This window comes from Euphorbia lathyris, chromosome 4 (genome assembly GCF_963576675.1).
Source record: "Euphorbia lathyris chromosome 4, ddEupLath1.1, whole genome shotgun sequence".
NCBI classification, from domain to species: domain Eukaryota; kingdom Viridiplantae; phylum Streptophyta; class Magnoliopsida; order Malpighiales; family Euphorbiaceae; genus Euphorbia; species Euphorbia lathyris.
Window position 1 is genome coordinate 74,030,271 of NC_088913.1, and position 23,739 is coordinate 74,054,009.

The 23,739-nt window shown below is 39.3% G+C and overlaps 1 protein-coding gene across 1 annotated transcript; it reads left to right on the plus strand.

The window, feature by feature from the left end:
* The first annotated feature begins 10 nt into the window (after window positions 1-10).
* LOC136226603 (cucumisin-like) lies at window positions 11-4,900 on the plus strand. The gene is made up of 7 exons (XM_066015181.1): window positions 11-274; window positions 504-1,017; window positions 1,099-1,199; window positions 1,492-1,710; window positions 1,785-1,896; window positions 1,974-2,187; window positions 4,290-4,900. Exons 1-7 carry the CDS (start codon window positions 30-32, stop codon window positions 4,811-4,813), a joined length of 1,929 nt encoding a protein of 642 aa, XP_065871253.1. The 5' UTR covers window positions 11-29; the 3' UTR covers window positions 4,814-4,900.
* The last annotated feature ends 18,839 nt before the right edge of the window (window positions 4,901-23,739 follow it).

Sequence of the window (23,739 nt, forward strand, 5' to 3'; positions counted from 1 at the left end):
TTTAATTAATTCCAAATTCATCTTCAGGCATGGAAGGTGTGGTGTCAATCTTCCCCAGTGAACAGAAACAACTTCACACAACAAGGTCATGGAACTTCATGGGATTCTCAGAACATGTAACAAGAAGTTCTGTAATTGAAAGTAACACCATTATCGGAATGCTCGATACAGGAATTTGGCCAGAGTCGGAGAGTTTCTCAGACGAAAATTTCGGTCCTCCGCCAACAAAATGGAAGGGCACTTGCCAAAGTTCTTCCAATTTCACTTGCAACAAGTAACCAAAATTCTCTAACTTTTTCATTTCTAAAACAAGAAAAACAGAATCACTGACGGACATGTGTCGGTGATTTGCCCCAATTCCATCGTGATCACCGACTGTTGAAATTCTGTCCGCGAATTGCGACAGCAACTTGACTCTGTCTTAATTAGAAATAATAAAAACTATTATTGAATCTTATCTATGAGCTTAACCTTAACCATACTATGTTTGGATGGGAGTGCAGTAAAATAATCGGAGCGCGATACTATCGAAGCGACGGATACTTTAGTCCCAATGAATTTGCTTCTCCAAGAGATAGATATGGGCATGGGAGTCATACTTCATCAACAGCAGCAGGCAACTTAGTTAACCAAGCAAGCATGGATGGACTTGTCTTAGGAACTGCTCGGGGAGGCGTTCCTTCTGCTCGAATTGCAGTGTACAAAATTTGTTGGCTTGATGGTTGTTCTGATGCTGATATTCTGGCAGCATTCGACGATGCTATCGCTGATGGAGTCGACATAATCTCGATTTCCGTCGGAGGATCTTATGCAATAGACTACTTTAATGACACCATTGCAATTGGATCTTTCCATGCAATGGAACATGGAATATTCACTTCAGTTTCTGCGGGTAATTCGGGTCCGGATCCTGGTACTGTTACTAATCTTGCACCATGGTTTCTCTCTGTGGGTGCTAGCTCCATTGATAGGAAGTTCTTTACAAAGGTTAAGTTAGGCAACGGAGACACCTACGAGGTTAGCAATCTTCGGATAATTACCAATTTTGAGCTCTTTAAGTACTATTAACTGTAACCATATACCTGTTTCAATGCGCAGGGAGTATCGATAAATACTATCGGTATCAAGCGAATGTACCCTGTAATCTATGGTGGGAATGCCCCGGATATCAAGAAAGGATTTAATGCGTCCATATCAAGGTAAATTGAAAAACATAAGATCAATTTCATTAGGACCCGTTTGGTGTACATGTTGTTTGTTGTTGTTGTTTGCTGTTACGGTTTTCTCTTTGCTGTTGGAAAAAACTACTTTTCCAAAAAGCAGATATATTCCGGCTTTCGCAAAAAACTACTTTCCAGGTATCCCTATCCAAACACCTAAAACTCTCCATTTTAAAGTGAAAGGACAAATATGAGGAAAAAATGGAGTAGCCAAACACCGTAAGTATTTCACATTGGTTAGTTAGTGAAGCATAAAATATATGTACTGCAGGTACTGCATCCAGGATTCTTTAAACAAGAAGTTGGTAAAAGGAAAAATAGTTCTTTGTGATTATATAAGCAATGGAGAAGCTGCTTCAGTAGCTGGAGCAATAGGTACCATAATGCAAGATGGATATCCCTTAGATGTAGCCTACAATTCCCCCATACCCTCTTCACATTTGAACTTGGATGATGGATACTATGTTTCACAATACGTCAACGAAACCAGGTAAACCTATACGCACAAAAATCAAATCATAATCAAATTGACATACTTGTTTATATTGGTTTATAAAATGGCAGAAAACCAAGAGCAAGAATATTCAAAAGCAGAGCAAGAAAGGATGAATTAGCACCATATGTTGTTACATTTTCGTCTCGGGGTCCTAATTTGATAACAAAGGATATTTTAACGGTAGATTAATTGAAATTTTGTCTATAAACATGTAGTAGAACCATGTTAATTGATTTGAAGTGGTTGATGTGTTGCAGCCTGATGTGGTAGCACCTGGAGTTAACATTTTAGCAGCATGGACACAAGGAAATACAGTAACAAGACTAATTGGGGATAAAAGAATAGTTGAATTCAATATAGATTCAGGAACATCCATGGCTTGCCCACACGCAACTGCATCGGCAGCTTACATTAAATCATTTCATCCAACATGGTCTCCTGCTGCCATCAAGTCTGCTCTAATGACTACAGGTAATTACATATATTAATTCGGGAGCTCGTCGGGTCAATATATAAATACCAATAATTTCTAGCTGCACTTGTAGATTTTTGTTCATTAAGTTTCCGATCTCTCATTTTCACACATTGAAGCCGCGACTAAATATAACTACACTCACTAAGATTCTGACTACCGGAATAGACATTGACAGCCCATTTGTTTTCTCCTTTTAGAGCTCATATTTGCCGTTTTACTTCAAAAGTTGTTTATTGTTGTTTTGGAAGGAAACAACAACAATATACTATTTTTTCATTCTACCTCTACCGTTGGCCTTTTTCTTCTCTAAATATCCTTTTAAAACTAACATAAACAATCTCTCTTCTCATTCAAAAAAATCACATACATATAACATGGCTCCATCATCCATGTAATGTATGCATCAAAAAATGCATTTGTGGTTTAAGTTGATGCTTAATCATGATGAACATTAGAAACGAAAGTATAAAAAATATGTATTAGAAACGTATATATTAATATGTTGATTACTTTTAAACTTGCACATGTTGGTCAATGGTTAATCATAATTTTAACAATCTAATAATCAAATAGTAAACAACTATGTTACACATAAACATAAACGGAAACGTGCACTGGAAAACGTAATTTCAAGAAAACATAGGAAACAAAAACATGTAGAAACGTGTAAATATTAAAAATATAGGAGCATATTTATAAATATTAAAATGCTAATAATATATATATAAAATAAAAATGAAGAACAAGATGAAGAAAATTCAATCTCAATCAAGATTCAAGAGACAAGATATAGGAGAAAGAAATATAGGTATATTCTTTAAAATGAAGGATACAATGAATGAATTATCAGTCAAATAGGAAGTTTCAATTTCAAGAATTTTAGTTGAAATAGAACGAAGAAACCGTTTAAAAACTGAGAGACAAGTTTCACAGTTTGGATAATTATAGAAACGTGCGCAGAAATGTTTTGTATAAGTTTCCGGGAGTTTCTGTTCTCTACATGTGCCAGAAACAGTGCATCATAGGTGAACAGTTAACAAAAATAGCAAGCAAACAACAAACATCAACAGCTGATCTTGACGGGTTTTGAATTGGTTAAAAGTAGGGATGTAATCGAGCCGAGCCGAGCTTTGGCCTGCTCAAGCTCTGCTTGCTATAAAATTAACTAGCTCAAACTTGGTTCAGCTCATTAGAAAATAAACGAGCTCGAGCCGAGCTTCGAGCTTGTTTCAAACCCAAAATCCTCTTTGCACTTGGTTCATTAAGAAAATTATCTAACCATGAATTATTTGTAAGTAAATCGTTAATTGTATTTATGACGTTTGCTTACAAATAGCTCCTTAATTATGTACATGAACAAGCTCACAAGCAAAGTTCGTGAATAAATAAACAAGATGCTTACAAATAGTTCGTCTATTAGTCATTTATTATGTTTATGAACGAACTCATCTAATAACAAATGAAATAATATTAAGTTTAGATATTTGTTAACTAACACAAAACTATATAGTTTTCTACAAAATAAAATTTGTTCATAAATGTTCTACTCGAGTCGCTCGCGAGCTTTCGAGCCGAGCTTTGTTAGCTCGGCTCGTTTACGAACCGAGCCAGTAAATCGTGAACACGAGCACCTCATTTACAAAATCGAACCGAGTCGAGCCGAACTTTTATCGAGCCGACCACCGAGCCGCTCATGAGCGGCTCAGCTTATTTACAGCTCTAGTTAAAAAAGCATGTGCCTATGACATAATTGATGGAACCATTCATCTCAATGAGGATACATATGGTTTAGAACAAAAAATATATTAGACATATATTGAAATGAATCAAACCCTATAAAGCGAGTTTGGTATATGTCAGAGATTGATACGTGATCTATAATTGTGTCTTAACTATGGACTCCACCTTTTTTAGTTCAATTGGTTACCTGACTCGACAATATCTTATATAGCAGTTAGATATGAACTCAATGTATCCAATCGAAAGGTTTGAAATTTACTTAGCAAAAATGGAAAAGATCAATAAGATTTTTCTTTAATAAAATGTTAGCTTATTTTATATACAATTAGTCTAACCTCATGATTCCATTGTTATGCAGCTTTTCCGATGAGTGCTGAGAAGAACCCAGAGGCAGAATTTGCATATGGAGCAGGACATATAAACCCTGTTAAAGCAATAAATCCCGGATTAGTATACGACGCTAGAGAAGAGCAATACATAGAATTTTTATGCGGACAAGGTTACAGTAATAAACAACTCCAACTTGTTACCGGCGACAATAGCAGCTGTTCTAAAGGAGCAAAAACTACCTCTTTCGATCTGAACCTTCCTTCCTTCACTTTATCCGCCTTGTCGGGGCAATCCGTCGGCCGTATTTTTCACAGAACGGTGACCAATGTTGGTTCGGGTGTTTCAAAATATAAGGCGATCGTGGAAGCTCCGGAAGGGATGACGATTAATGTTATACCTGATTTACTTTCTTTTGAGTATGTTGGGGAACAGAAGGCTTTTCATGTTACTGTAATTGCTGAAATGGGTAATTGTTCATTTTCTGGGTCTTTGATTTGGGATGATGGTGAGCATCGTGTGAGGAGCCCCATTGTTGCCTATGTTTCTTCTTAATGATTCAGAATTTTGGATTAATGTTTTGAGTTTTGAATTTAATTTTCAGTTTGGGATTTGGATGTAGAACCCGGGTTATTTACATTGGACCGGTTCGAAATATCGAAAAACATAAAGAGAGAATCATTAATGTAAACATTTTATTTGGCGTATTCGTAAACATAATTCATTTGGTACTTGATAACAGTTGAAATTGATTAACGATGTTACAAAGATAAAAGAAGATCAAAAGTCAATTGAATAATTTTTTTTTTTTTTTTTTGCAAACTGCGAAGTCTTAAATATTGTAAAGCAAAATCATGTACTGAAATAGTATTTACTTTCGCAGTCTTTGCAGTTTGAGAAAATTGTGAATTGGTATATATCATTTGAATCATAACATTATCAAAATCAAATAATAATTATAACATTAAAATCATAACATCATTAAAATTTATAACAAGATTGCAATAATAATTCAAACTCTAAACCCCAGTAATGTGCTTCCAGAATAGAATGATTAGCAAAATGTTATGCTCCCTAGTGTGCTTCCAAAACATTTGGGAAATAGCGTGCTTGCAGAACATTTGCTAAGAAGTTCAAAAGCAAAATGAACCATAATATTTGGTGAAGTTCAGAAGCTAAAGGAACTAGAATATTTGGTTTTCATCATCTTCATCACATCCCAATCACTCCTCATTGTGATTAATGCCTTTTTATTCAAGCTAAACGGATACTTGAATTTGATGTCTTGGTCTTCACCATCTTCATCATATCTCAATCGCCCCTCACTGTGATTGATGCATTTGTATTCAAGATATACGATTGATGACTTTGTATTCACAAGAAAAAAAATTAAGTCATTTTAGGGAAATAATGAAAGAAACGCTTTGCATAGAGCGAATCTGTGAAGTCTGCGAAGAGAATTACACCTGAAAAATGATGATTTTGCTTCGCAAAAAGCGAATCTGTGAAGTCTGCGAAGAGAAATACACCTGAAAAATGATGATTTTGCTTCGGAGAAAGTGAATCTGCGAAGTCTATGAAGAGAAGAACAAGCTAAAAAATGATGATTTTGCTTCGTAGGCTTCGCAAAATGTGAAGCAAAATCATTTTGCAAAGTTATTTTCTGGAGAAAATACTACTTCAGAGGATGATTTGACATCGCAGGCTTCACAAAATGTGACACAATGGAAAGAGAGGAAGATGAAACATGAGAAATATAGTAGAATACTTATCTTATTTCCGCCTTTTGTCATTGAAATCGACAATAAACATATGATAAACGCAGAAGAACGTTGAATAACGATGTCTTCGATTCGTACAAGAAGAAAGAAACAAAGAAACAAAGAAGAAACATGAAGATGAAGAAACCATGCCTTTATAAAAACAGAGAGACAAAGAGAGAAAGAAACAAGATGATGAAAAATGGAGGTGATTCGCACAATATAAAGGAAGGGGAAGATGAAACGATAGACATGAAGGGGGAGATGAAACGATGAAACCGATAAAAAAGAAGGGGGAAGATGAAAGGTTTGAGGTATTTTGAGAAATTCATAAATATATAGTCTAGATATGTAAGCGCTTTTTAAATATTCAAAACTTGAACCACCTTCAGACTGGAACCGTGACTGGTTCCGGTCGAATTGAGTTGAACCGATCGGTCCGGGTCAATTGTTACAAGTTTGGTCTACTGTATTAATTGGTTAGAAAAGAAAATAAAAAATTAAATTATAAAAGAAATAGATATAAACATCAAAATACTCTTTTGACTTTGACTGTCCTTTTGATACTGTTAGTCGATTTTGACTGTATTTGCTAACGAAATGAACATCAATATATCTGTTTTCTAACTTTCAAACTATGTGGATTATGTTTGCAAATCGACCAACCCACATAGTTTATTTTTATACTTTTCGATTTATAATATTAACAAAAAAAAATTATAATACTAACAATGATATTCTTCGTTTAAAAAAAACAATGATATTCTTAATTTCAATTTACAGTATTATACCAAATAAATTCAATACAATATGAAATGTAAATATAATAACAAGTTATACCATATTTATACCATATTTAAAAATTAATATTATAATTATACTATTAATAATGATGTTCTATAATATTAATCTATAATTTTCTTTATAAAAGAAAATATAAAATTAATTCAAACTTAAATTTAAACCCGCTTCAACCCGTAAACCTGAGTACATCTTTAAGAGTCACTGGTTGAACTGCATTGGTCGAAGGGTTTTTAGCGATTATGGATAATGTAATACTTTATGCTTTTTTGGACCGATTTGCTTATCAAGTCCAGTTCAACCAGATTCAATCGGTCATATCGAATCGAATTTAACAACACTAAATAATTTTAAAAACTAAAAATTAATAGTTAACTTCATCAATATAGATGTTTATTTTTTTTTTCAAATTTCACTTATGGCTATATAAATAATTGTGTAATAGTCCTAATAAATAATTGTGTAATAGTCCTAATACATCCCTAGCTCTCTATATTTGTTTAGAAAATTCAATTGTCCTAATACTTTGAAAATGTTCTATTTAGCCTTCTAGACTTGTTTAAAATGACTTATTCACTCCCTAAAATCTATATAGCACAACAAAATGAGATTTTGATGAAGTTGAAATGTGATACAGATCGGTTTCGGGACGTGTTAGTTTTAATCGTAAACTAACAAAGATGTTTCTTCTCAAGCTAAACTTGAAGGAGTTAATCCCGGTTTCATGGACTAAATCCATAGAAAATAAGAATTTCCCATTGTTAAAGGTAAAAACCTTAACAAGCTTTTTGAAGAAGATGATAATATTGATTGATAAAAAGTTAAGTATTACAAAGAGAAAGAGATGAATTTATATCACCTCAAAACCTAAATGGCAAATTACAATAAAGGACAATTACATAGTTAATTAAAAATGTAAAGATAAGGGTAAAATGGGTTGAATATAAAGGGGTGGCATGGATGGTAATTAAGGAGTGGTATGGGTTGTAAATAGGGAGTGACAGAGTTGTAATTAAGGAGGAAGCTGGAGTAAGGAACAAGTTCTTTAAAATGAATCCAAGCGGAGCATGGATTGGCTGTTGGACTTTTGTCTGTATCATTCCTTCATTCACGCGGAGCGTGTTTTCACTCAAGCGGATCGTGCCCAATCCAATCGGAGCGTGCCTAATCCAAGTGGAGCGTGGATTAGTTGCTGGACTTTTCTCCGGATCAAACCTTCCTTCACGTGGAGCATGCCTTAGCTGCTGACATGCCGTATGGCACTGTTTTGGCCTCTTTATTCGCCTGTTTGTTCGTGCTTGGTTCTTCCTCCGACTTCCCTCGCCCGGACTCAATCCTCCAAGGAGATTCTCCGCATCATACACTCTCTCTTAAAAGAACTTGACCCCAAGTTACTTGCTACATATTGATGAGACGTGTTCGTTTTGAGCGGACCCAAGCTCTCAAATTGAACCAAGATGTTGTTCGAAATGAATTCAAGAAGCCCACTCCACATATCGCCAAATTCACCTTCTCCTCACGAGCTTTTCCTTATATCTCACCTAGTGCCTCACCCTGGCTTTCGTCCTCCGTGGTACTCATCTCCCAATCTCTACCAACATCGAATGGTATGTCTTGGCGAAGCTTGTCAAACCACTTCCCAATAAATGCTTGGATGGTCTTCCAACGCCCCTCATTTCGTTGAACGGGCCACCCTTGGATCCTCTTGATCTCCCCATTACAAACTTGAGGAATCAACACAATCTTCTTCCGTTCATGGCCTACCTCGAATGAAATGTCCCTACGAAACATGTCAACCCAATTTAGAGCGATCCCTTGAGCACTCTTCAAAACTCCATCATGACTTTGAGTTGAATATTTTCGGACCTCTATATGCCTTATGCCATCAACCCGGATGCTAGACTCAACCTCCACTCGCTCATAGCCGACCTCAAATGGCATGTATCGGCGCCATATATCAACCCAATTTGGAGTGATCCCTTGAGTACTCTTCACAACCCAAACATTACTTTGAATTGAATATTCTTGGCCTTTGCTTTCACTCATTCCACTAACCCCGCCACCATGCTCAATTTTGACTTGCCCATGGCCCACATCAAATGGAATATCCCGGCGACACTTGTCAACCCACCTCATAGTGAACTCAAGCGCACTCATATTAGCTCCCTCCTCACTTTGGGTTAACAATTCTGGCACTTCAAGACTTGCCACTTTACTAATGTGGCCACTATTCCGCCATTCTTGACCTTCTCCCATCTTCTCTATATCATTCGGGTGGCTATCCTCATTCATCAAGGACTTCATAGAACCCACTTTCTTCACCATGAGATCAATTCTCATTGACTCTTCGTAGGGTTGATATTTCCTCAACAAGCATAACACATACCCCAACACATGCACTTTGAAGAAGCACGATACAATGGGTTCCGAAGTTACCAAGTCTTGACTTCCTTCCATCTTCTCTATATTCCCTGGGAAGCCATTCCCCTTCAATAAATAATCAACAAAGCCCACATTCCTCACTACAAGATCACCCATCATGGCCTCATCATAGAAAGGACTCTCCCTCAACATACACACCCAAGATTCCAACACATATATTTCAACAAAGCATAAAAGAATAAGTTCAGATTTTACCAAGTGAGTGACTCGATTCTTTTGCATGTGGCATATGCTAGGCATCTCGGTGCTATCAATAAGCCTCATAGAGTAACCTTCCTCCTCCTCCTTAGAGCTCAATTCTCCATGTGTAGGACTAGATGCACTATCTCCCAGATCCCATGCTATGTCTCGTGGTAGCTTTCTCAAAGGTGGAAGCCCTTTAGGTGGCTCATTGAAAGACACATGCTTGTCATCCTTGAACATCGGCTCAACTTCCTCACTTTCAAATTTGCTACCCTCCTTCTCAAGCTCGTTCTCCTCTTTGGATTTGACTTCATTAGGAGAGTGGCTAGCTAACTCATCCATGGAACCCAAGTTAAGATGATCCAATGTCTCACCCATTCCACCAATGCTCCCATTCACATTCAACTCCCAAGTTGGACAATCTTCCAAAGTGGTCTTCCTTTTCTCATTAAGAGAACTCTTCAAAGGTGTAAGGATGTATCGGACTCCGCCTTTGCGTATAGTGTAGGTGTTGCTTCTTCCTGTATGTGAGGTATCATAATCAAATTGCCATGGCCTACCTAGTTGTTAAGCCCAAAATATACCTAAAATATCATTAATATTTACATCAGTTTTGCTATGAAATTGTGCTGTTTATATCTATTTAGAGTACTTTTACGTCCGAATATGTTTCTTTCATGCAAGGTACCTAAATATTTGGTAAAATCCAAATAGGAATGAAAAGAGGTCAAAAACGAAGGAAAACCCCTAAGTTACGAGCCAAAAAGACGAAGAATTCACCACACCGATACGAGGAAGACGGGAATGGAGTCAGAACCGAGAGGAACATCCCGAATCTCGGTAGAGATTCTAGAATCTCGGTAGAGATTCTAGGTCGCGACCGAGATTCCCTAATCTCGATCGCGACACGCTAAATTCTGATGCCTCTCTCCTTCATTTCAAAGACAAATCAATAGCTCCCTAATCTCAGCATGGATTCCATGATCTCGGTAAGATCAGAAATTCCTGCACCATATCTTTCACATGTTTAATTTCAAAGAAACGCGTCCGTTCGGGTGGATAGAAACATCTCTTCGCAGCGGACACGACCTTTAGACGCGACTCTTCAACATCTATAAATAAAGAGTTGATTTCAGAGTTGTAGAGAGTTGGATTAATTAAGAAGAGTGCAGAATTTATGCAGAAACTCTGACTCAGAAATGAGTAAGAGATTAGATTTCATTTTTGTAAAAGCAATCTTGTCGTACACAAGTTGTTCATAAATTAATTACAAACACAGTAGCAATTAGATTTAGATTAAGATCTGTTCGAAGACTAGTTTACATTTTGGTAGTAGAAATATCATCTCTATTCCGAAGATTCAGCGAGAAGATTAAGTAGCGGATTCGACCCCGGAGCCTGAAAAACTCTAACGAGGTTTGAGGAAAGGATTGACGACCCGGAACTCCAATGTCATTTTGAATGCTTCCATGCTTTTTGTTCTCTGTAAACTTGTATCAATTCACACTTCATCTAATAAAGTTCATGCAATTCAATATATTTTTATGTAGCACTTTGGTAAATGATCCGAAGTGAGTTCTGGTGTTTTCATTAAAACGTAGTTAAATTCAATATCGTTAAGTCGGCTTATCGGAAATAAGTATTAATTTGATTAAGGTAGCGATCTTGCCCGACCGTAGGAAGACCGTCTGCGGTTCAAAGCCTTTTAATTGAAGGAGTTTACGTTATTACACATTTATAATTTATACAAAGTTTAAAGTTGTTTTCTTTGCTTAATGCAAATGAGTACAATTATTCACTTGGTCTAAACACTAAACGTTAATGTTTTGTAATTCAAACTCAAAACAGAATTGATTTCTAACATTCTACATATGTTCTAATCTGATTCTTATTAATTCGATCTCAAAACCAAATTCAACTAAACGATTTTCCATATTATAAACCTAAAACGTGAATTAAACTGAATTAAAATAAGTTTTCGTTAAAAAGCGTTCCATGTGGGATCGATATCTTTTTATTACTACAAGCAAAACCGTGCACTTGCGGAAATCGCTTAACAAGTTTTTGGCGCCGTTGCCGGGGAACGCCAAATTTTTTAACAAAAATTTATATTTTTCGTGTTTTATTCCGAACCTTGGTTTATAATATATGTATTTATTTATTTTCTAGTTTTATTTTATTTATTAAGGATGGTCACTAGGACTAAATCCTCGTTGTTATTTAACGTTTACATTTAGATGTTTGCAGATAAAAAAAAATCCAATTTTTTTCAAAGATAAACTGGAGATTTGATCATCAGTACAAATTCTCAGAAGGAGTCTACAGAAAAGAAATTCGGTATACAGATACATCAGAAGGGAAAGGAAATTTTTGAAACAGCATGTCAGACGTGACAGATGATTTTCCCATAAAAATTTACCTCTTCCCCAAACACCTTTAAATCTTTTCTATACACTTAACCCTTCACCAAAACATTATTTCTCTTTATAAAAATTTTCAATTCCTACACTAAACCCAAATAATTTCCCTTTTTATCACTACCTTAAACACCTACATCTACATCTATCTCTCTAAGAAATCACCATGGAAAATCTTCTCAGACAGATATATCAGAAGTAGGATAGAATTATCTTATCCGCCAGGAAGGAATTGTATACTTTTAATATAGTTTTGAAAGTTTCGGTTCATGTGCGTAGCTTTTATTCGTGCATAGAACTAGAAGTCCGGGCATTCAACCGCAATCATTAGATCCTTAAATTGAGAAAACACTAAAAATAAAAAGAAAGCGCTTAAAAATAAAAAAATAAAAAAACGCTAAAAAAAATATAATAATAATTTCAAAGTTTGGGATACAGTTCTACTTTTTAATTCCCAATTGAAATTATTTACAGGTAAGTTAAAATGGACAAGACCATATTTAGTTGATAAAATATTTTGAGTACAAAGGCACTCCAATTCAAGCAATTGAATCAGTGGACGTATTCTATGAAAATTAAATTAATTAGTTTTCATTTCCTTAATTTTGTTTTTCTTAAATCTTGTTTATTGTTTTAATTTTTACTAGTTTTAATTTATTTTACTTTTTTTTATTTTTATAATTTGATTTTTTTATTTGTGTACAACTAAGTTTTATTCAATAAAAATTTATTAAAGTCATGTTTTTAATTGATTTTCCGAAAATTTTAATGTGTTTAGTGAAATTTCAGGAATCTCAGTTGAGATTCCAGAAATCTCAGTAGAGATTTCAAGTTTAGGTTTTATTCAGGAGTAGCTAGGCAATTTCTGAACTTACCGAGATTATCAAATCTCTACCGAGACGAGCGAAAGGAGGTTTCGACAAGCCTTTTCCTAGGTGGGGAAAAGCGTGTCGCAACCGAGATTCCAAAATCTTGGTCGCGACACGATCGTTATTACGACCTGTCACCTTCATTTCTCCATTTTTCTTACATCCTTTGCTGAAAAATTCGAAAATTCTGTCAGTTTTTCACCCTAAAAGGCACAACTTGACACCATTTCATTCCTAACAGACACATTAATTCGTTCCGTTCCACTATATATATTTTAAAGAGAAGATCAGAATTACTTTACTTTCATTTTCATCTCTATCAGAATTCTGATATTCTTCTCACTCTTTAAAACAAAAAGATACAGACATATTTTCTTCCAAACATGACTTCCTCTTTTAATTGTATGTGTTGGGAGACATTTTCCAAGGCAACACAGTTAATTCCTCAAAAATCTTAATGGAGGAGTTAGTTGCCGCATCACGATCCAAGGACCGAAAGATTGGGTTCGGGAACATTATCTGTGGAATTATCCTTGGAACAAAAGGATCAGTTTCGGTTCTATGGACTGATAAAGAACTATTTCCCGTTCTTGACTATGAATTCCTTGAAAGTGAGGGACTTGTCAAGCGTGTGTTTTAGAGTCGACCCAAGATTTCTTTCTCCTGAGGAAAGACAGATCTTCGTGCAAGCAAAGATCAATCGGGCCCGTGCAATGCGTATTCCAATTCAACAGGATACCATTTGATTTTGTTTTGTTTTAGTTTGTATATATTTATGTAAATAGGTTTGTTTAAATTTTAAATTGTATATATGTTCTTTCTATTTATTTGTACATATGCTTTTTATTCAATAAAATTTCAATAGGATTTCATGTTTGAATCTTTTGTTGTGAATGATGTATGTTTAATTTATAAAGTTTTTAAATGAATCTGTATATCTGAATAATAAAGGTTAATAAGTAATAATAATGATTAAACATTAAAAGATTAATGTACATTCATGCTTAAATTCAATTCACTTAAAGATTTAATGATCATTTATGATCCATTTAATACCCTTTAAGTCATTAATTGGTTCATTAATCAGAATTAATTAGGTTAAACCTTTAGTTTTCCCTTCATTTAATGTTTTATTTTGTGTTTTTAAGTTTCAGGTATTAATATATTCATTAGTAGGGCATATTTGCAAGGAAATTAAAATAATACTGATAACAAGGGAGAAACTTCTGATCGGAGCTCGTCCCAGTGGGGGGCGTCGTTGGGTTCGACGGGGGAAACTCCGATGCTAAAGTCAGTATAGAATATGGAGAATAAACTGTATTGACAAAGCTTAGAGAATATAGAAAAGTGTGAGTATCTTGATAGCCCAGGATAGTAGGCTATATATAGTTGAGAAGTTCGTAACCTCTAGGTAACTAGAAAGTCTCCATTAATGCTCATTTAATGGCGGTTACAAGTTATTCTTAACCTGGCGGGTAAGACAATTAATGATCTTTCATGGTCGAGCCGGTGACCAGCCGTTACTGAGGTGAATGGAGAGATTCGCCTTAGAGATCCGCCAGCGGATCTCTTAGAGCTAATCCAGGGAGATTCGCTAGCCGGCTTCCTTTGCTACGTGGCATACTTTAAAGGCGAATATCTATTTTGGTCCTCATAATAATATCTTGATGTTATCAGAAGCCCCCCTTAAAATGCCTTAAAAGTCCTTTAGGGCTTTTGGACTTCCGCGCGCTGTCATATGCTCCTTCATTAATGTGCACTCTGTTCAACGCCATTTGATGGCCGACACGTGTGGTGGCACACTGTCCTAGGAAAGTTCAAAAGAAACCTTTTTCCTCTTCTAATTTCTCTTTCTTCTTCGTTTCTTCATCTCTCCCCGTCTTCGAAGCTTTCCCTAGAAGTTTTTCAGAGATCTTCTTCAAACTTCTATGTTTCCATGTAAGTGCATTTTCCTTTTATCTTGAATGTTTAGAAGTTCATCCTCATCTTCTGGGTCGACTTCTGAACTTTTTAACTCGACATCTCCTCCTAAGATTGAAGTAGATTTTAGTTGGACCACTTCATCGTCGGAAGACTCCCAATCTTCTGTAGGTGCGATTAATTCCGGTTTAGCTGAGTTTAATAACTCGGCGTGTAACCATTACCAGACTCGTTCCACCAGAAATCCCTCTTTCTTTTCTTCTGTTTCCGGTGCCGTTTCGGCCGGTGCTCGTAATCAGTTTCTGGGTTCAATGGCCACTTCTTCCTTCCCTGTTAGGAAAAAGAATCCTCGAGCGGAGTCCACTCCGTCTCGTATGAGTGCCGTGGATCTGGCGAATCTGGTGGATCGCTTTCCGTGGATCAAAAATTACGAGACCCAACTCGCTGCTTCTCATCAACGTCCCTCCAATCCTCCTAACGGCTTCCTTACTGTGTTCTGTAGTCATGTGGAGAGAGGGTTTCGCCTTCCTCTTCCCAAGATGATGGCGGATATCCTCTCATATTTTGACATTGCCATTAGTCAGCTACACCCTAATGGCTGGCTTGACATGGCCTTAGACTGCTATCTCGCTTCAAATTTAGGCGTTGTTTATACGGGCCATATCTTTAGAGCCTTCCATAAACCTTCCAAGAGGAAGTCGGAATCCTATCTTACATTTGCCAAATTTGGTGTCTACTCGCCTTTTTACGACAAAATGTCCAACGTTCATAGCTGGGATGAGAGTTTCTTCTATGTGAAGATAAAGGGTGATGAACCGTTAGGTTTCCCTTCAGTTTGGAATTCTCATCCGCTACATATGGTGGGTGACATACGAATCTTAACAAGCAGTGATGAAGAGGTGGTGGATCTCATGAAGCAGATCAATGCGGATGCATGGACTTATGCGGATGCCTTAGCCTTCATGATGAGTGACACTCCATTGATTCGCCGAGAAGGGGATCAATTTATTTATTCAAAAATTACTCAGTTTGATCAAGGTACCTTTCTGTTACTTCAGGAGTCTTGATTATTTTGATGTCTTCTTTGGCAGGGGTGTATCTAAGGCCAATCACGCTCTTGCAGAGACGCGCATGAAGCTTTTGGAAGATGAAGCGCGCAAGAAAAGTCAAGCGGCTAATCCTCAAGCCGATACGGGCAAACGTCCTGCAGAGACAGCTGTCGATCCGCCACTGAAGAAGAGGCGGCCCAACACTATGGGTAGTACCAAGATTATAGCGAACGCGATACGATCCGCCAAACCTGCTGAGAAGATTGTTCAGGTAATCCATCTCTTGATTTCCTTTGTTGCTCATCCGATTCTAAAGCGGTGTATGGCTATTTTCTGTTTGTGCAGATGGCGAAGCCCGATATTGGAGGATACTGGTCCACAAAATTGGGGGCCCAAGGTTCTTTTGAGAATGAATCCCTTCTGAATGATCTGGATGAGGCCTTGGGTCAGGTGGGAGAGGTACAAAGGAACTATAACCAAATCCCTGGACCAATTCACGTCCAGAAGGGAAAATCGGAGCTTCTTTCGGTGAGTTCAAAAAGAATGTAGATAATGGTAATTCCTTCACTTCTTTTTCGCCCTTGGACTAAATCATTTTGTCTTTTATAGCTGTATGCCCGTCTGCGTACTTTGGAAAATGGGCTTCTTCAGAACGTGGCGGACAGGGCAACTATTGAAAAGTTAGAAAAAGAGATAGCGAATGCCAATTCCACCATTGCCTCTGCAAACGCGGATCTAGCTTCCGCCACAGCTGCTTTAGTTCTTCGGGATGAGGAGATTAAAAGTTTAAAGGCAACGATGGCTTCTGATGCCAAAAGCCATGAGGATGCTCTCGGAGAAGCTGAATACACGGCGGGTTTACAGGCGTTTTATTATGGCGAGATGCTTATGGCGTACTTCTCCCTGGCCCATCCTGAAGTTGACTTCACAGATCCCCAGTTCGCCGTCCCCGAACCAGAAGACGTGGCGAGGTTCAATAAAATGCCAGATGTCAGGGAATACCTCCGCAATTATGTACGGAGATGGATGAAGGGACCCATGCAGGAAACCAAACCTTCTACCATAGTTGTGGCGGATGATTCCGGAGAGATGCCGCCCAAGGCAGGTACAGAACCAATTCTTGATCCTGTCCTTCCACCGGGTCCTGCTTCTTCAAAGGATAAGGAGGTATCTCCTGATGGCGGATCTGTGACTGTGGAGAAGAAGGATCCTCAAGCAAGCATCGTAGGCGAAGGAAGCACAAAAGAGGATGCCCCTATTATTATTTAGTTTTTGCTAGAGATCTTTTTGTAAAAACCTTCTAAGTACAATTTGGTTAATCCTTTACGCTGCTATCTATTTATTTTACTCTTACATTTGCGCAAAGAAGTACTTTAAATATAAGCATGTTTAGTATTTATGTTTGGAGTAGGTGGCCAGCCATACTCCATGGTATGAACCTTTGTGAAGGTTTGAAGTTGTTCTATTCCTTCTTGGAGGAAGTAAAGCTGCCCAGGGGTTCAATTTGCTACCTATCTTTGAGGTGAAATGATCCGCCCGCAGGACTTGTGAATCCTTCTCTGGGAGGGATAAGAGAGTGTAAAGACCTTGCGTCCAAGGATCGTTTTAACTCTATCGGTGATCAGGATCCGCCAAGTGGTGGATCTACTGTGAATGTGGAGAGCGTTGGATGCCCCCCCTTCTTTTTAAGACTGGAATATTGATATTGCAGCAGTAAACTATAAAAAGAACATAGATAATAAAACCAACAATGTTTATTAATGGGAGAAACACCTTATTACAGCGAATATGTCTTTATAAATGAGCCTCGTTAAAACCTTTAACAAGAAAAACCACATGGGAAAAAGCTTATTAAAGGAAAAAGAGTACTCAAGACCATGGACATACTTCATTTTTTAACAAAGTATTTGCGGAGGTTTTGGAGATTCCACGTGCGTGGCAGTGTATTGCCCTCCATATCTTGTATTTTGAATGTGGCCGGTCCAACCTTGTCCACTATCTGGTATGGACCTGCCCAATTGAGCCCCAACTTGCCCTTGCCTTCTCGAGATTGGACTTTATCAGTTTTGCGAAGCACAAGATCTCCTGTCTTTAGATCCACAAGCTTGGCATTTTTATCATGGTAAGCCGCGATCCGCTGCTTGTATGCTGCCATGCGTACATAGGATTGGTTCCTGCAATCCTCAACCTGATCCAAACGCTCCCTTAGTCGTTTGTTGTTGTCCTCTTCACAATAAAAGGCCACCCGATCACTGGGGACTTGTATTTCAACGGGGATTACGGCCTCCACTCCATGAGAAAGGGCGAATGGTGTTTCCCCAGTAGCTGTTCTTGGGGTGGTACGATAAGCCTATAAAACACTTGTAAGCTGATCCGCCCACCTCTTGTCATGCTCTCCCAACCTCTTTTTTATCCCCTTAACAATCGTCCGATTGGTAACTTCGGTCATTCCATTGGACTGAGGATAATAAACGGAGGCGAATCTGTTCAGGATGCCCAACCCCTCACAGAAAGCTTTGAATTTTCCACAGTTAAACTGTGTTCCGTTGTCAGTGATGATGGTATGTGGAATGCCATATCTTCCCACGATGTTGTCCTTGACAAACTCTACCATCTGTTCTGCTGTAATAGAGGAAACAGCCTCGGCTTCTACCCATTTGGTGAAATGGTCTACTGCCACTATTACGTACCTCTTTTGCCGGCGAGTTGGGGGAAATGGGCCAACGATGTCTATTCCCCAGAGGGCGAATGGACGTCCCTCAATGATTGGCTTTTGGATATGTTTGATAGTATGTGACTCATTTGCGTGAATCTGACAATTGTGACAAGATTCTACCAAACTCTGGGCATCTAATTCAGCTGTGGGCCAGTAGAAACCTGCTAACCTGGATTTCTTTAAGATCGTGGCGGATGCTTCATGCGACCCACAAGATCCCTCGTGTAGCTCCTTGAGGATCTGCTGCCCTTCTTCTGGTAGAATGCATTTCAGCCAAGGATGACTAAAGGATTTTCTGTAAAGACCATCATTGATCAAGGAGAAATAGGCTGATCTCCTGACTATCCTACGTGCCTCTTCCTTGTCTTCAGGTAATGTTCCATTTAGCAGATATTGGCGGATGACTGACCTCCAATCATCTTCCACCGTTGTGAGTAGGGACACTTCTTCAGAGGCAAATGCTGGAGCCATTTTTACTTCAAAGGGACAATTCGGGTCCGCCCACTTTTCCTCACAAGAAGCCATTTTGGCCAATTGATCAGCCTCTGTATTGGATTCCCTTGGTATGTGAATCAATTCCCACTTAGTTTCTTTAACTTCAAGGTGATCCAGCAACTTTTTGACTTCTGCTACATATTTGGCCAAAACCTCGTCTTTCACCTCGTAATTCTTGATTACTTGGTTGACCATTAGTTTTGAATCGCTATATATCACGATCCGCTCTGGGGTGATTTCTTGAAGTAGACGTAATCCCAGTATCAGAGCTTCGTACTCAGTCGCGTTATTAGTGGCATGGAAATTTAATTTTGCTGCGTATCGCAATCTTATGTAGTGGGGACCTTTGATCACAACTCCCACACCTGCTCCATCCGCCAAGGAAGCTCCATCAGTGTACATCGACCATTCTTCTAACGGAGGCTTGGGATGAGATATCCCTTCGTCAGTGAATTCATTCACGAAGTCCGCCAGGACCTGACTTTTCAAAGATGATCTGCTTTCATATCTTACATCAAATTCGCCCAGGCGAATCGCCCATTCCATCAACCTTCCTGAAGTGTCCGGCTTCTGCAATACCTTTCTCATTGGTATATTGGTTCGAACTATTACAGTATGCGCCTGAAAATATGGCCTAAGGCGAATTGCCGTGGTTACAACAGCCAGTGCCATTTTATCCAGCTTTGAATATCTGGTTTCAGCATCTTTCAAAACTTTGCTCACGTAATAAATTGGGAATTGTTGGCCATCTTCTTCTCGTATCATGACCGTGCATACGGCTTTATCCGTGACCGATACGTACATGTATAGATCCTCCCCTTTCAAAGGTCGGCTCATCATGGGTGGCTCTGTGAGGAACCGCTTGATTCCTTCGAAGGCATTTTGACAATTCTCATTCCACTCGAATGCTTTTTGTTTTTTGATGACTTCGAAAAAAGGCTGACATCTACGAGCTGAGCAAGAGATAAACCTGCCCAAGGCTATGATATGCCCATTGAGGCATTGTACTTCTCTGATATTCTGGGGCGCTTGCATTTCTAAGACTGCTTTGACCTTGTCAGGATTTGGGCTGACTCCTTTTTCGCTGATCATGAATCCTAAAAACTTCCCATATGTTGCCCTGAAAGTGCATTTCTCTGGATTCAACTTGATGTTGTGGTGCCGCAGTACGCCCAATACCTCTTTTATATCCTCTGCATGCCTTTCTACAGTTGTGCTTTTAATGATCATATCATCTATATAGACAGAATAATTACCGCTCTTATTGTCCGTGAATATCTTGTTCATCATCCTCTGATAGGTAGCACCTGCGTTCTTAAGCCCGAAGGGCATGACTTTAAAACAATAAGTAGCTTGATGCGTCACGAACGAGGTCTTGATTCTATCTGAGGGCTCCATGGGGATTTGATGATAGCTTGACTTCACGTCAGTAAAGGAATACATTGCGTGACCGGCAGTTCCATCTACAAGCATGTCTATGCATGGCAAATGATAGTTATCCTTGGGGCAAGCTTTATTGAGATCTGTAAAGTCAATGCACATGCGGTAAGATCCGCCAGCTTTCTTGACGAGCACGACGTTCGCCAACCACTGGGTGTAAAGTACCTCCTCGATGGCATCTGCCTTTTGGAGCTTGGCGATCTCTTCCTCTATCACCTTTTGCCTTTCCGGACCATGGTTTCTCCGCTTCTGAGCCACAGGAACTGCATCTTTATCGATGTTGAGTTTATGGGTGATTACATCTGGGCTAATTCCTGGGAGAACTTCATCCTTCCATGCGAAGACATCTTCAGCCTTACAGAGTACTTTGGTGATTGCATCTCTGATCTTGCCTTGTAGCCCCTTAGCTATCCGCACCTGCTTCTCTTCTGCCATAAGGTACATTTTGGTCTCGCCCAAGGCCATTATGACACGCTCCTCTTCGTCTTCTTCCTTAGATTGAGGGCGAATCATTAAGGATGCCGAATATGTTTCTTGGGCCACCTTTTGACAACCTTTGACCATCACACCTCCTTTCACCGTGGGAATGTAAAGTGTCAAATGGCGAATAGAGATAAGAGCTGCAACTTCGGAGATAAAAGGTCGTCCGAGGATAATGTTATAAGCTAATTGTCCATCCAAGACCGAGAACTCCAAATCTCCTCTCCAAACTTGATCATCGTCAGCAAGCTCACAATCCAAAGTAACTTGGCCTTTCGTCTGAATGGTATGACCTGTCACTCCCAAAATGTCGACCACCGTCGGCTCCACATGGACGGGATCAATCCGGAGTTTGGCGAATGCTCCTCGGGTAATGACATTACATGAACTTCCCGTATCAATCATTACCCTCTTCATTTCCCAACCTTCAACCATCATGGTGACGACCAGTGCATCCGCATGGGGTGGAATCTCAGGACCTGCGTCTGAGAAAGGGCGGTTTAATGATGTCCTATTAAGGGCGGTCGTCTTCGCCTTTTTCAATGCTGGCTGATAACCAGGTCCGCCTGCTATGACATTGATGGTACCCTTTCCTTTCTTCTTTGGGTCCTCCTTGGATCTATCATCTTCTTTTCCTTCCGCTTGGATGAACCGATCCAATTTACCTCTTTCAATGAGTCGTTCAATTTCTCGAGCTAACTCCCAGCAAGCATCCGTATCATGGCCATTTTTCATGTGATACTTACAATAATTTTTAGGATTTTTACCTTTATTGGTGTACTCCCCCCCTTTTGGCTCGGGGTATGAAATGCTCCGCTTGTGCTGGCTGTTCTCAATCCACATAAGAACTTCACTTTTAGAAGCATTGAGAGGTGTGAAGGAGGTGACAAACGTCGATTTGTTCTGAGAATCCCTTCGTTTGTTCCGAGAGGAAGAATCCTGACGTTTGTCTTTGTCCCGGTCCCGAGGACGAGATTCGCCTCTGTCCTTTTTTGGCGATGATGGCGAACCTCGGCGAATGTCATCTACTTCTATAAAGTCTTTACAACGCTCCATTAATTCTGCCATGCTGGTGGGCTTTTTGCGAATGAGATCCTCTTGCAAACTTTTACAGGTACTGTTTCTCACAAAACACTCCATAGCTACGGAGATATCTACGTCAACGATTTGTATACATAATTGGTTGAAAGTGTCCACATAGTCTCGGAGGGGTTCGTTCGTCTTCTGCTTTAATTCAAAAAGCTTTCCAGATTTCACCACTGCAGGAATGCAACCAGCAAATTTAGCACAAAATTCCCTGCTTAATTGATCGAAGCTGTTTATTGATCCTGGAGGTAGAGATTGAAACCACAAATAAGCTGGACCTCCCAGCGTGGTGACAAACATTTTGCAGAGCACGGGCTCGGTGGCTCGATTGAGCCTGGCCAAGATTCGGTACTTTCGAACATGAGCCTCCGGATTGTCTTTGCCTGTGTATATTGCAAGATTAGGAATCTTGAAAGCTCTGTCGGTTTCCTCTGCCTCGATCCAAGCTGCAAAAGGCGAATCCCTATTGGCGAATGGATTATGCCTAGCATTTTCTTCGTTCATTTGGAGTACTAGGGCCCTCACTCTATCATCAAAATTCTCCGGATCCGCCCTGGGGTGACCCCTTCGTGGCGATCTGCTTGGAGAAGAATAAGAGGAAGAACTTGACTCAGACGATGGATCTGATGGCGAATGTCTTCCTGCATTACCACGTCCGCCCCCTCCTCTCCCTCCACCATCTCCTCCACCACTTCCTCTGCCTGGGGGAGTTGGACCATTTCCTCCTTGTTGGCCTCTAGACGAGGTGTGTCCAACAGTTCCTGAAGATGGATGTGGCGGTGGTCCACCTACATGAGATGTTTTTTCTGGCCTTTTAATTCTTCTACGACCAGTAGATGGAGGTGATCTGCCACGACGTGGGGATCTTGCTCGCTTATTTTTATCCTTTTTATGCTTTTTACGAATGGGCTCCTTAAATCCACCAAGAGACGAATTTGTCCGCGGGCGCCTAGGTACATTTGGTCCATCAAGATTAAACCTTGGAACCTCTGATCTGCCAGGAGGGACCGTATCATTCCTTCGACTTCCCTCTCCAGGAAATAACTCCCTGATAACCTGTCGCCCGCCACCCGATGCCGTAGTAGTTATCATGGAATCAATGTTATGAGCTTGAAGGAATGAAGAGCTATGGGCACCTGGTCCCAGACCAAAGTTTAATGGAGGTAAAGATGAGACAGCTGACGTAGATACCGTACTCCAACGAGGAGGAAGAGTCATGAACGCCTAGAGGCGGTTCCCAATTTCAAGCCCATACCGTGCTTCGATATCCTGAGCACACATATCGATGAAAAAAGCAGTGGGCATATTTCCATCGATATTTGTTATAGGAGCAGTTGTGTTAGTGCGACCAGCACTGGATGGTGTAATTATTGGTGATTCAATCCCAGAGGAGGGATTTTGTCCTCCATCGGTCATGATGTTTCAGTGTGAACGAAAAACCCTTTATTTGATCAAGGATTCCACGTTCACCGCACCAATTGATAACAAGGGAGAAAATTCTGATCGGAGCTCGTCCCTGTGGGGGGCGTCGTTGGGTTCGACGGGGGAAACTCCGATGCTAAAGTCAGTATAGAATATGGAGAATAAACTGTATTGACAAAGCTTAGAGAATATAGAAAAGTGTGAGTACCTTGATAGCCCAGGATAGTAGGCTATATATAGTTGAGAAGTTCGTAACCTCTAGGTAACTAGAAAGTCTCCATTAATGCTCATTTAATGGCGGTTACAAGTTATTCTTAACCTGGCGGGTAAGACAATTAATGATCTTTCATGGTCGAGCCGGCGACCAGGCGTTACTGAGGTGAATGGAGAGATTCGCCTTA

Bases quoted from the DNA above. Each gene is read 5' to 3' on its own strand.
- LOC136226603 (XM_066015181.1), top strand. From the start codon at position 30: ATGGAAGGTGTGGTGTCAATCTTCCCCAGTGAACAGAAACAACTTCAC. The intron at 1,200-1,491 runs GTAAATTGAAAA...TATGTACTGCAG, and splicing joins TTTAATGCGTCCATATCAAG to GTACTGCATCCAGGATTCTT. The intron at 2,188-4,289 runs GTAATTACATAT...ATTGTTATGCAG, and splicing joins GTCTGCTCTAATGACTACAG to CTTTTCCGATGAGTGCTGAG.